This window comes from Phallusia mammillata, chromosome 8, assembly GCF_965637545.1.
Source record: "Phallusia mammillata chromosome 8, kaPhaMamm4.hap1.1, whole genome shotgun sequence".
Classification (NCBI taxonomy): domain Eukaryota; kingdom Metazoa; phylum Chordata; class Ascidiacea; order Phlebobranchia; family Ascidiidae; genus Phallusia; species Phallusia mammillata.
Window position 1 is genome coordinate 2,344,967 of NC_137259.1, and position 12,753 is coordinate 2,357,719.

A 12,753-nucleotide genomic window follows, 5' to 3' on the forward strand; every position below is an offset into this window, starting at 1 on the left:
GGAGGCAAGTCTGTACAAATGAACACTTTCAAACACGTCAACATATGGTTACGTTAGTTTTGTGATCATAGTCGTGCAAAAATATCAGTTTAAACAGAGACAGAATATTTAAACACCAAGAACTGTGGTGGGGTTAGAACCCACGACCTTGTGATTAAAAGTTGTTGCGTAACCGCTTGGTATTAAACTTTAAAACCTTGTTGGCTTGTACAGGTGTAGTAATACAAAACTAGTCATTGACAATAACTATTGCGAAATGTCGGTTAAATTTTAGAACTGAAATGATACATGGTAGCGACCCCAATTTTGAATGGATCTTTGTTTTAAAAGTTGTAAAATTTGGAATTTTGTTAGGTAGGTTTAATGGTGCATATCATTAGCCATTTTGTGAAAATGTGGCTTTTGAACGTGTCACCATTGTTGCAGCGACCTGGTGTGGTTTGTGTCGCTCGACGAAGCGGTTTAAATCACTTCCGTAGATGAAACAAAACCGTTTCGTCGTAACACGCGACCTTCCGTAACACCAACTACAAATAGTTAGGGGGAACTGCTGTCGTACAGTGCACTACTCCTGTCTCTGGTATAATTAATCAAAACAATCCATGCCCAGGGCTGCATGCACTATCATTGTACGTGTGAATTCGTTTTAACTGGAGTCAGTTGATGTTGAAGTTAAGGGCAATGCAAGGTCAGACAAAGTGCAGGTATTAACATGTATTGCATGTAAACAGGGTTGACATATTCTCATTTTACTGTAATGAGCTTTCCGAAAACCAGAATTAAAACTTTCGTTATCCTAGTGCAAGTATGTTACTGAATAACTATGTTAGTATTTAAGAAGTTTTTGTTGCAAGGACCTCTTATATAATAAGAATGGATACCTTAGTGCAAATAAAAGCAGTATGGTACTGATTGAATTATAAGTTATGTGTTAGCATTTAGGCATTTTTTGTCGCAAGGGGGTCATATAAGCAGAATTGCAACTTTTCCAAAGCAATGTTTTACGGAGTGAACTATATACAAGTTAGCATTGAAACAGAGATTGTTACGAAACACACACCAGTTTAACGCGTCATATATTGCTTCAGAATTTTAGTATGTTAAAATCTTTACACTTAAATTAAGCTTGCAGACAGTTATAGCACTGACTTATTAACAACAAATTGGCACCACAAACTTTGCAACAGGAAACGTCTGAAAAAATCCTGTAAATGAAATCATTGTGTTCCAACCAACGGGCAGGTCGAACTCCAACGGATACTGTCCATTGTTTAGTCCAGTGGTTCCCAACCTTTCGTGGACCATGGCCCCCTTAAAGTAACTTTTTGGCCTCGTGGCCCCCTTAAAATGTAGCTAGCAATCTCGCGTTGGAATGCGGTATTAATGTTGGCCCTAGACAGTTCTAATAGAGTAAATGAGCATGATAAACCTCACTATAAACAAATAGTATGTGAAATAGTCGATTAAATTTGGGAACAAAGTTAAAGTGAAAATGACTTTTAGTGGGTGTTTCTTTTGAATCTACGCCCGTGGCCCCCCGTCACACAGCTCGTGGCTCCCCTGGGGGGCCATGGGCCCTGGTTGGGAACCACTGGTTTAGTCTGTTTTCTCAGTAATATTTTGACTTTTTCTACTGTTTTAGTTGTAACCGCATTATGGAGAGTAATAGTAGTATGCCAAAAATGACGTGCACAATAAACAAGCGTTTCTACCTCGTGTCAATTGGAACTATGATGACAGCATCTGCATTTGTCGGTAAGAAACTAAGTACAAATTTGTTTTAAAGGTGTTAGTAGTCTTGCAAACAAACCAAACCAATAAACAGCTATTGTAAGCCTCGGTTAATCGAGACCCCTTTGGGCCAACAAATTTGTCCGAATTAGGCGATGATCAGGATTAACCGAGGTTCATTGTATGTGGAGTAACCACTGGTGCTGCACGTTTGAGTGGCATACATACTAAACCAGAGACGTAAATGGGCCCAAACCCTTAAAAACTATTTAAGCCCAAAAGTAAGATCTACTAAGACTTAGTAACTGAGTGAAATTGTGGTCGATGGAAAAATCAGGCCCGTTTGGTACGAAATTGGGTCGGAACGTGATTCGAAATGCTTGGCCTATATTTTATAGCCCAGTACATCGCAAGAAGGTAAATACAGCAAAAAATCGGGTAATCTAGACTCGTTTGGACCAAACATTGTCCGGATTAGGCAAAGATCCGGATTAACCGATGTCGATTAGTTCAACCCTAACCACATTAAAATCATTTGTAGGTCAAGTTTTGTCTAAATTAAGCTAAGATCCGGATGAACCGAATCCGGTGTAATCGAGGTATACTGTATTGCTATGGGCTCTATGTGAGTGTAAGATTTATATCTAACATTTCAGTCTAATAATATCATTGTTTCCAGGAATTCTCTTTCTTCAGAGCAGTATAAACTTCGCTCAAAATCTCGGCACAACATGTCTGAGTATCTTGTACGCATGCGCACTGGTACTTTTGCTTTTCTTCACTCCCTTTATGCTAACAGAAGTCGGACCGAAATGGTGCCTGGTTTTGGGTGAAGCGGGATTTCTTGTTTATACGATAGGAAACTTTTACCCAAGTAAGTTTACCTTGCAGCTTCTTTGGTTTAGCGGCTAAAGTCTGTATATCAACATCCTAAAAATGCATTTTGACATCGAAGGCCACTCTTAGTGCCCTGAAAGGCCGCATGTGGCCTTTAGGCCGCAGGTTCCCCACCCCTGGTTTAGACTATTTGATTCTTGTTATTACGACAAAACGTAACGCTGCATAGAAAATGCTTTAATTATCTGCAATAAACCTGCGGTTTTCTTTGGCCTGTGATTTTCTTCGGCCTGTGATTTTCTTTGGCCTGTGTTTTTCTTTGGCCTGTGTTTTTCTTTGGCCTGTGTTTTTCTTTTATACTGTGCCGTGTTTGTACTAAATCTACCGTTGGGCTAAACCCGTGTTTCCATTGGTGCAGGCAGAAAATTTTGCAAAAGGGGGCAAATTTTGACAAATACGTTCTTACCGAATGGATTACGATATCAAGTATATTATGTACATGTAGTCATGTAGTATAAACTATATGCAGTAGAATTGCGTTGCCTAAGTCCGAAACACTCTGCCATGTTTAAAAAATACATCGTGCAGTGCTTTAGGTTGCAGACGCTCATGAGTGTGTCGCAAACTTTTCTTATTTCGGTCTGTTTTTCGCTTAGCGTGACCATTTCTCAGACATAAAATAGTTAAACAACGAAAACAGTATGTATAGTTAAAAAAAAATTTTGCGTTTCCTGAGTGTGGTCACGAACTCACGAACATCTTTTACGGTCTCATTTGTTTTTGCCTTTTCATCGTGTTTTTCTTGTGACTCGCAAACTCAAATATCTATCTTGTTGTTTTCCAACTTGATCAACAACAGGCTCAATGCCGAGACGAAACACACAACTTTAATACTTCATACCTTCTTTACTTAAATTTAAGCTGCTATAGGGTGAACATACACCCACTGGGATCAGCCCTCAAGCGTTTTTTTTTTCAGACCAGCGATCATGACTAACTCCCACATATTAATCACAGTACGCCAGGTCATTTAAAGGCGTAATACCGAATCATGCCTGTCAAGCATTCCCATACGGCAAGCATAGGCTATACAAAATCTATGCAGCGGTGAAATTTGAACCCATGACAGGAGTCTTTCAGGGACTCGCGCTCTAATAACTAAGCTACACAGTGTCAGTAATGAGCCCACCAAAAGATGAATTACAGTTACCGCTGTCTTCAATGGGCCTGGCGTACTATGTATTTTATGAGTGTGCTGTGATCGCAGGTCTGCATAAAAGCTTCAAAAATCTTAGCTACATTAACTTTTTAACACCAGCAGGCAAGTCTTACTGACTACTTCTTTTTGTAGGTTTCTATACAATGGTTCCAGGTGCCGTGATAGGTTCCGTAGGTGCAGCCTTGATGTGGCCAACGTCAACTATTTATATCACACATCTCGCGAAAGAATATTGGGCGGGTTGTGATGTAACAAAGGAGACATCACAAAGTCTTGACCATCTGAGGAATCATTTTTTCGGCATCTTTTTTTCTATCCTTAAATGCTGCCAGGTATATTTTAATGTCTTAACTAAACTGCGAAAACTACACAAAGCTAATTTTCGTTTGAATTTAAGTAGAAGCTGAAGGCAAAACTAAAAATCCCCTTGTGTTTAATCACTTAATCAATCGACAATAATCTTCTATTATTTCAGATAGTCGGAAATTTGTTATCTTATGCAGTTTTATATGGAGGAAAAAATCTTAATGTTATTTCCGCATCAAATACCTCAATGTCGTCGTCTAATTTTACGAGTTGTGCAAGCCAGTATTGCCAGGTGAGACATGTCTGGGTGTTATGTAGAAATAGGTGGATGGCACAAACCTTGCTCGTACACCTGGTATGTGTGCAAAATCACAACACAACAAATCTATGTGGTCGAAAAAGACTTCCTACTTTGTAGTCTACAAATTAGCTGTGGTGTAAATCCTAGATGTTTTAGTCTATGTCTTGTCATATAAATAAATGTTTGGAAGACCAGCTTGACGCTTTAATGCAGGGGTGGGGAACCTACTTAGCACTGCGGGCCGCATGAATTGCACAATATTTTCGGGCGGGCCAAACATTTTGTTAAATTCCGTGTTGTAATATTATAATACAGGTTTATCACTTATTTCAACTAAAAATAAGAGTTTGTCCATTCTTTCTGGAATACCCTAGCTCCATTATATCGATCTGTCTTTTTTTCCAAGAACATATTTAAAATACCAATATAAGGATCCACGCTAACAGCTCTAAACGCAATTCAAAAAAATACACCACATGGCAAATGATTTGTTACTGCAAGGAGAGGCAATCGAGTGACTGTTACGTCACAAATAAAGCAAGTGGTTGAATGTGTAGCAATTTTTAGAAGTATGGCGTCATAATGTGGATGGGGAGATTACCAGAAGTGTCGAAGTCATTTCAAGGACATATTTGTACATAAAAATTTTATTGTTTTTTTATACTATGTTGTATACTGTACCTATACTAAAATATGTTGTATACTAAAATTATGTTGTATTATACTAAAATTGTGACGGGGGCCACATTAAAAAGGCAAGCGGGCCACATGCGGCCCGCGGGCCGCAGGTTCCCCACCCCTGCTTTAATGGGCCCGACTTAATACGAATTATAACTAAAATAAATATCTGTTTCAGGTTCTTCGCAGCGCTGACACCCGATACAAATACGTTCCCCGCAGTCGCTTGTCTATTTATCTATTGATTGCCGTTTTTGCTGGGATGCAGGCTACAGCTGTTATTGTACATTCTGTGTTTCTGCCTAGGATTGCTGGAGATAATTTAGGTAGAGTTGAGTTTATTTCGCTTGGTGAAAGAACACATAACTATACAATTGCACTAAAACAATTACCAAGCCGGAAATAACTGCGCAACGTTAAGACGTTATGCGGTGCAGAAAAGTGGATAATGGTTGAACGCGCTGCAGCTACACCGTATTATGAATCGTAGGGTAGCATGCCGAACATCTCTTAATTTTTACTGCCCATTGTGTATGGGCTGATTTCGGTTCATAAGTGCCAATTCGAAAGGCGTCGATTTAGACCCTTTCATTGTTTGTGACCGCCATATAGTAACACTCAAAACCTATGGCCCCTGCTAAGCAATAAAACGAAGGCTTTCCCACTACTAAAACGTCAAATTTTGACCAATTTGAAGTCTGGACATTCACACAGCTATACGAATAAAGCATTTCATTTTAACCCTGTATCATAAGATTTTATTTTAACAGACCACAAAAAGAAATCACATTTGGTTGTACTGGAATCCATTAAATCGTCATTCCGGCATATGATTTCAATGGACAGCTTTCTACTGACACCTACTGGATTGTATTACGGCTTGATAGTTGGTTATTCCGCTTCCAACTTCACACGAGCTTATGTGTCTTGTACCATCGGAGTACAGAAGGTTAGATAGAAGTTTACTGTAGAAAAAATACATTCACTTGTGGCCAACAAAAGCAACACCCCTACCAAAAATTTCCGTTGCTTTTATTTACCCCAATACATGTCAAGTTTGACCCTTGGGGGGTAAATCTGTACCCCATTAAAGAGCTTAGGCCAGGGTTGTCCAACCTTTTTGGCCAAAGGGACACATGCGGTTTACGAATGATTGCGCGGGCCACTTGAGTGTTGCTGATAATTTGTTATCTTAGAAATAGCTGTCTTATAATTTCTAATTAAACTCCTCACACCGAAATTAAAATCTTAGAAATGTGTATTATCCTCGTTTACAGCAGTGTTTCATACCGGAACGGAACGAAACGAAATAACGTTATTCGTTCTGAGCAAATTATTTATTTCGTTATTTCGTACTGGACCGATATTTTCATTTCGTTCCGGTCTGACCGAAATAAATTTATAACGTTATTTTTCGGTATTTCGGTCTTAACAAAAGAACATTTCTTTGTGGTCTTTACAGCTATGAAGCGAAAAAAGAAAGAAAGTTGCAACACAAAAAAATTATTGTCGGTAGTTGTTACGTCACATAACATTTGTCAATAATGGTCAAACGAATATAAACTGTAAGAGCTTAACGGCGCGAAATTTTCAGCAATTGTTTCATGTCAGATGTTCAGAACGAAATACCGAAATAAAAAATAACGGTATTTCGTTCCGTTCAGGTATTTTGAATTTTTTTTATTTCGGTATTTCGTTCCGGTATTTGAGCCAAAAATTATTTATTTCGTTCCGGTATAACGTTCCGTTCCGTTCCGGTATGAAACACTGGTTTACAGGTATGAGAACAATAAACACATCAAGGTATAGTAAAGTCAACAAAGTTTTTACTGCACGTCGACATTTCAATGTGAAGTTTGGACCTGTTTATCTCTAACAAGTTTGGCAATATTCGGTGAGATTGACGATGTAGCTATGCGAAGCGAGTTTTCCGTATGGCTGTCAGAAATTATTGATCTTACAGAGGATTTGAAGTCACATGTCCACTCTCTTGTAATATTCTGTTAGCGTTAGCTGCTTTTCGTTTCCTATTTGACATAATCTATAATTCTATATCACTGCAGAGTGCTGGGGATATTTCACTGCTAAATGCGTTTTGCACAAGTCTCTGATATCAGTTGTACCGACATGAAACAAAAAATATTAATGACAGATTTTTGAAGCAGGAGTATGATTGTGGACGTAACAATGTAGAAACAATGTCGATTGTAATGCAATAAAAGTAACTGGAACAGTTGTGACAAACTCTACTAACAAAGAAATAAAGCAAACAATAAATGCTAATGTTTCGGAATAAAAGTTCCCCATAAATTACGTAGGAGATTAAGTTGACATAATATAAGTCGTTTCGAAAAATACCGCGCGGGCCACTCAAAACCTTCCTGCGGGCCACGGGTTGGACACCCCTGGCTTAGGCCGTGTGGAATAGTCTTTTTCAACTTGAGAAAACACCACACATTACACCAGTGGTTCCCAACCGGGGAGGAATTCCTACCAAGGGAGGAATTTCAAACTTAGCGGGAGGAATTTACCTTAATTTTTACATGTGGTTTGTAATAGACACTTAAGCTCTGGGAATAGCCTATAACCGGTGCAGTTGATCAAGCCCCAATTTTAAATTTCGTCGATAAAGGTTGAGAACCACTGCTTTAAACACGTTCCAGGTTGGACTTGTGTTGGCAACATACGGTGCTCTCAACGTCGTGTCGTCATTCCTGGTGGGTCGTCTTGCCCACCGTTTCGGTCTCAACCCTGTCATAATTTGCGGAGTTGTATCTGACACGGCTAGTTGGACGTTACAGTTGCTATGGAAACCGACTCACGGGTCAAGGAACTCGGTCTACGCGTTGGGAGCAATGTTGGGGGTTTCCGACGGTATTTGGCAGACTACTTCTGCGTGTAAGTGACATTGATTTTTAAATAGTATTTGTACTCGTGCCAAAATACAAGCACAACTGTTTACCCAGCGAGTTCGAGTCCGAGTTTGGTGGCGGGTGACTCGATTTTAGTCATTTTTTGCAAGTTCATAGTCTCTAGTTGTTTAGGGAAAACATTTAAATAAAATCTCATTATATTGCGTGACCAAAGATGGGAGTCTAATTAGCAATAACTTCACATTACGCCAGATGTATTGAAGGCGTAATAGCGAATCACTCGGTCACCAAGCATTCCCATGTGGCAAGGCGTAGGGCTAGAAAAAGTGAAAAACGTGCAGTCTTTTTACACCAAACGAGATTATAAACCTAATTACATGTATGCTCATTAAGGTCTTTGGGATGAATGATTGGAAAGTCACCGTTTGTGGTTAATTGTAACTAACATTTCTATTTTTGTATGCTTTTCAGCAATCACGGCGGTTTTCTTCTCAGACCGTCTCGAAACAGCTTTTGGGACTTTGGGTCTTTTCACGGTGGTAGGATTATTTATAAGTTTCATCATCAGTGGTCATGTTTGCGTCCGCATTCAGATTTACATGATGTACGGAGTGCTGGCTTGTACGGCTCTCGGGTACACCCTAGCGGAGTGGAGGCGACAACGGCGACTTGCTAATAACACTGAACGCGAAAGGTTATTAAATCCAAGTGAAAATGAAAACTGACTTTTTGGGGGAAATTGGTGCCAAAATGATTGTAGGAATGCCCTTGTGCGAAAGCTTTGAGGTTCAGGATCATGGCATTGAAGAGTAGGCTGTATTGTGGTTGTCCCAAGCCAAGGGTTTGTATAGCGAGCTAGCCCTTCCCCCTTTTAGAAGACTAAAGGACTTTAAATCCCTAGACCTCTGCAACGGAGGGTACTGTAAAGGAGTTGGTGGTAAACCAATCCAAAAACCTCAAAAAACTCTTTGAAAAATTTCTGAATGTGGTACTTCGGGTTCATTTTTACCGTCACATCTAAAGTGAAAAAAAATAATAATAACTACAAGGTTTTACAAAACCAAACTCGTATTTTTCTAGTTTATTGCCAAACTTGATTTTATAATTACAATTCAGTTTCTTCGACCCGTTCCAACAGTAACATGGTGGTCCATGGACCACTGGTGGTGCGGAAATGAGGTAGAATATTCTCGTTCGATTTTGAAGCGAAAATGAGATACATAAAACAGTTTGCCTAGCATTTAATTTGCATACTATGTTGACATTCTGAAGCATACGTGACGTGTTTTAATTCGGTTGTTTACATGTTTGAGTTTGAATAAGGAACTCGGCAACATTTTCGTAGCACATCCATGAATTGCAGGTGGTATTGGGCAAAGAGGGCGACAATTTTGCACATTTTTGAAAGACCGCAGCCAGGGTTTTTTTAAGGTTTGGTTTGGGTGACCGCTAAGTAGTTTTAAGAGACCGCAAGTGTTTCATTTAAATACCAAAAAATAGTACTGTAGTTGCAAGTCCAAATTTTGGGAAACCGCTGGAGAAATTTGTTTTTTCAAAACACCTTAAAAAAACACGGACCGCAGCCACGAAAACAAATCGACGCAGTCTGTGATATTTTATAAAATATACACGTTCCTCTCTTTCAAAACAAAGGGGGTAAAAATACATATGAGTGAATAATATATCTTAAATTTCTGGCCTGGGTATGACTCGTCCTAGACGTTATAGAGTGCGACGCACGTTTTAATCCATGATATACTGACTTGTTAAATAGCATGCTTTATGTGTGAAAAATATGCATAGTCAATTAAATGTCTGCTAAAATTTACTGCCCAAAAATGTAGGCCTAGCTTGGATTTATAAGTATAAACTCTGAAAGGAAACTTTGAATAGTCCCAATAAATAAAGCTTTGACATTATGATAAATCATAGTACATAATTGTAGTGTTGGTTACATCTGGTTGCTTTTTCGCAGATAAACTAAACTCCCAGAGCAACATATTATCAAATACCTGCATGAGGCATTGCAACGTGCACTTTATTTTTGGTAAACTTACAAACCGGACGTGGCTGCAAAAAAAAAACGTGATTCAAACAACAGTTAACTAATTTGCCCACCCAAAAAACTGCACGTCTTGAGCAACGTTCCACGATTAAGGTTTTTCATAACTCTACCTGGCACTTAAAGTCAAAATGGAACTAAAAATCCTTAAGATAACAACAGTTATTCTTATCTCAAACACAAAATGTCACACACATAACTGCACATTGTATTAAAAGCTTTAGTATATATTTTTCATATTCAAAAAACAGAAAATTCATAATAGGCACAGTGCATAGAAAAATTGGTCGAATAATGTCACTGGCAAACCACTATGCTTTCTATTAACATTCAGCAACAAAAATATACTTTTACACTCTTTGGCATTCGTAACCGCTAAAAGCCTGTAGAAGAAACACAACTTCTACAGAAATTTACTCTAAACAGGGTATATATCATATGTAGCATTTTATAATTGCAAAACCAAAAATAAAACTTTTTCATTTCAACCGATTTTATTCCCATCAGGGTCAACCACTGTTATTCTGTAGTCTACCATCTCAAGTTTTTGAGTGTAGTAAAATCCCATGTTGCTTAAAATCACGATATACTCGAAGAAGGCGAATAATGTGTAAACTGCAAATAAATTTAGGTATTTTAATTATACATCTAGGAAAAAATAATTTTACTTTTTAAAGGCAGACACCCTTTCAAAAAGAAGTTTGTAATTGTAAAATTTAAAACACGCATTTCATCAAATCCAAGATTTAGGAAAAATTTTTTGGTAATGTTTTAAATACAACTGTTTTACACTGTGCTAGTCATTAACTCACTGTTTTACACTGTACTAGTCATGAAAGCTACTAATTTTGCAACAAAGTAAGCTACATACAAAAAATCTTAAACTTACCTCCTGGTTTACAATACCAATTGTGCTGGAAGTAAAAAACAACAGCCCACACGAATGAGGTAATATTGAGAATACAGAATATTAATTTTCTTTTGGCCATTTGTCGCTCCCTCTCATTAAGAACAAGAGTTGTTTTATTCAATGAATCTGTTATCATGGATGTGATACCTCCAACCATAAAAGTAATGAAGGCATATTCATGTAAATCTGAAAAAGGTTGAGACTCTTTTTAAAATGGTTGGCATGCACCACATTTGATAGTTCTGTGCCCAGTTCTTATATGCTTCAATTATAATTTGGCTTTTGTTTGTCACTGCTATGGCACAGGTGATTTTAAAAGCAAACAAACAATAGACTTCTTGTAGTTCTGACATGTTAAGATGCTATGCACAGTGACTGTTGAAACAAATGCATCAGCGTTACTAACAAAACATAAAATCCCACATGTAGAAACACACTAGTCTGGAATGTGATGCACTTTTACATACACACACACTCCAGCTAAACACAATTATTTCTTACTCTTACGGTTTTGTTAGTTTGTGTGCAACTGTATCACATTTTTGTATTAACCACACAATTAATATTTGTTGAAAAATTTTTATACCTCCATTTTCGGTAGATGAAATAACTGACAACACAAGAAGAGCCCAGATTTCTACAAAATGTCCAGTAAGCATAACAAGTGACAACAATCGATGAAAAGGCTTTAGCTAAATAAATAAACAAGAACACTTTAAGCTTTACAAGTCAGTAGCCGTAAAAAAAACAAATATATTTTTCAGAATGCAACAAAAGTGGATAATTTTAATTTGGATTGCATGTACAATACAGAAGGGTGAGCCAGCAATAATTCAATTTTGTTTTTGGCAATAATATATTTTTGTTACCAATGCTGTGGCATCAAGCTGACTTTGCCTCAAATATGATCTGTACATCCACAAAGCTATCAGTCTTGGTGTTGTTGAAATTCCTATACAAGCTCTCCACACATAAGCTTGGGGTGTGAGCCCAATCGCAGCGCTGACTGTTGGTAAATAATTAGGAACCTTGAAAACACAATTATTAAAGAGATTATGTTTTGGGTTTGCATAACTGATAAAAAATGCTTTGTAAAATTATGTCACCACTTACAAATAGTGTTTGAAAGTACTAACTTTATTTACCATTACTGCTGGCAGAATTTACATAAAATTTAAACAATATTTTAATGACTTTTATAAGACAACTACTAACATTAAAATTGGTTTAGGTTTAGGGAGATTAAATATACAAGCAAACTGTAACGTGTTTTGACTTGTGATTTTATGTGGATATTTAAAAAAAATTCATATGGATATTTTGAAAAAAACAAACTTACATGACAATGGGTCCTGGTCGAAGCATCAAATGCAAACAAAAGTGACCAAACAATCGCAAATGTTAAAGCGAAAAACGGTAGCAGCACCGTAATGGTTCCGGCCGCAAACATGCTCATTCCAACCAATTCGGCTTGTTTCATTGTAACGAGGTAATTGACGTTCAAAAGTTACTGATCAACAGTTAACTGAACCACATACGAAAACATGGAAAGTTAACTGTTTGTTTGCAACATTTTTTGACCCAACCCAGCTGAAAGTTTGTCAACCAACCAGTATTTTTTTCGGTCCAGTGCTTTTATTAATTCATGCGTGTCTTTTTATTTGACGAAATATTTTATTACCAGTCTCCTGTTTTAAACATATTTAAACTTTATTGTTTGAAAGGCACTTTCGTTTTGATTTTGCAATTTTGACTGCAATTATGGCAATTATTTTATGTTTTGGATAACTTACCTAAAAGCTTTCTATACTGACCCTGTAATTTTAGAAGATCACG

At 37.6% G+C, this 12,753-nt stretch overlaps 2 protein-coding genes across 2 annotated transcripts; one reads left to right on the forward strand and one right to left on the reverse strand.

Moving 5' to 3' along the window:
• The first annotated feature begins 12 nt into the window (after positions 1 to 12).
• On the forward strand, positions 13 to 9,185 carry LOC145203983 (protein unc-93 homolog A-like). The gene is made up of 9 exons (XM_080076376.1): positions 13 to 354; positions 1,643 to 1,755; positions 2,411 to 2,605; positions 3,920 to 4,119; positions 4,263 to 4,385; positions 5,251 to 5,398; positions 5,843 to 6,021; positions 7,736 to 7,970; positions 8,417 to 9,185. Exons 1-9 carry the CDS (start codon positions 311 to 313, stop codon positions 8,668 to 8,670), a joined length of 1,491 nt encoding a protein of 496 aa, XP_079932502.1. The 5' UTR covers positions 13 to 310; the 3' UTR covers positions 8,671 to 9,185.
• A 1,009-nt stretch (positions 9,186 to 10,194) lies between these two features.
• Positions 10,195 to 12,539, reverse strand: LOC145203990 (acyltransferase PGAP2-like). Its single transcript, XM_080076383.1, has 5 exons — positions 12,257 to 12,539; positions 11,787 to 11,945; positions 11,504 to 11,609; positions 10,897 to 11,103; positions 10,195 to 10,622 (listed from the first exon to the last, which is right to left on the reverse strand). The coding sequence occupies exons 1-5, from the start codon at positions 12,395 to 12,397 to the stop codon at positions 10,492 to 10,494; spliced, it is 744 nt and encodes a 247-aa protein (XP_079932509.1). The 5' UTR covers positions 12,398 to 12,539; the 3' UTR covers positions 10,195 to 10,491.
• Between the last annotated feature and the right edge of the window lie 214 nt (positions 12,540 to 12,753).

Excerpts from the sequence above, each read along its gene's own strand:
- LOC145203983 (XM_080076376.1), top strand. The coding sequence starts at position 311 with ATGGATCTTTGTTTTAAAAGTTGTAAAATTTGGAATTTTGTTAG. Across the intron at positions 6,022-7,735 it reads GTACCATCGGAGTACAGAAG|GTTGGACTTGTGTTGGCAAC; the intron begins GTTAGATAGAAG and ends AACACGTTCCAG. Across the intron at positions 7,971-8,416 it reads TTGGCAGACTACTTCTGCGT|CAATCACGGCGGTTTTCTTC; the intron begins GTAAGTGACATT and ends TATGCTTTTCAG.
- LOC145203990 (XM_080076383.1), bottom strand. The coding sequence starts at position 12,397 with ATGAAACAAGCCGAATTGGTTGGAATGAGCATGTTTGCGGCCGGAACC. Across the intron at positions 11,610-11,786 it reads AGCTTGATGCCACAGCATTG|CTAAAGCCTTTTCATCGATT; the intron begins GTAACAAAAATA and ends TTATTTATTTAG. Across the intron at positions 10,623-10,896 it reads TTGGTATTGTAAACCAGGAG|TTTACACATTATTCGCCTTC; the intron begins GTAAGTTTAAGA and ends ATTTATTTGCAG.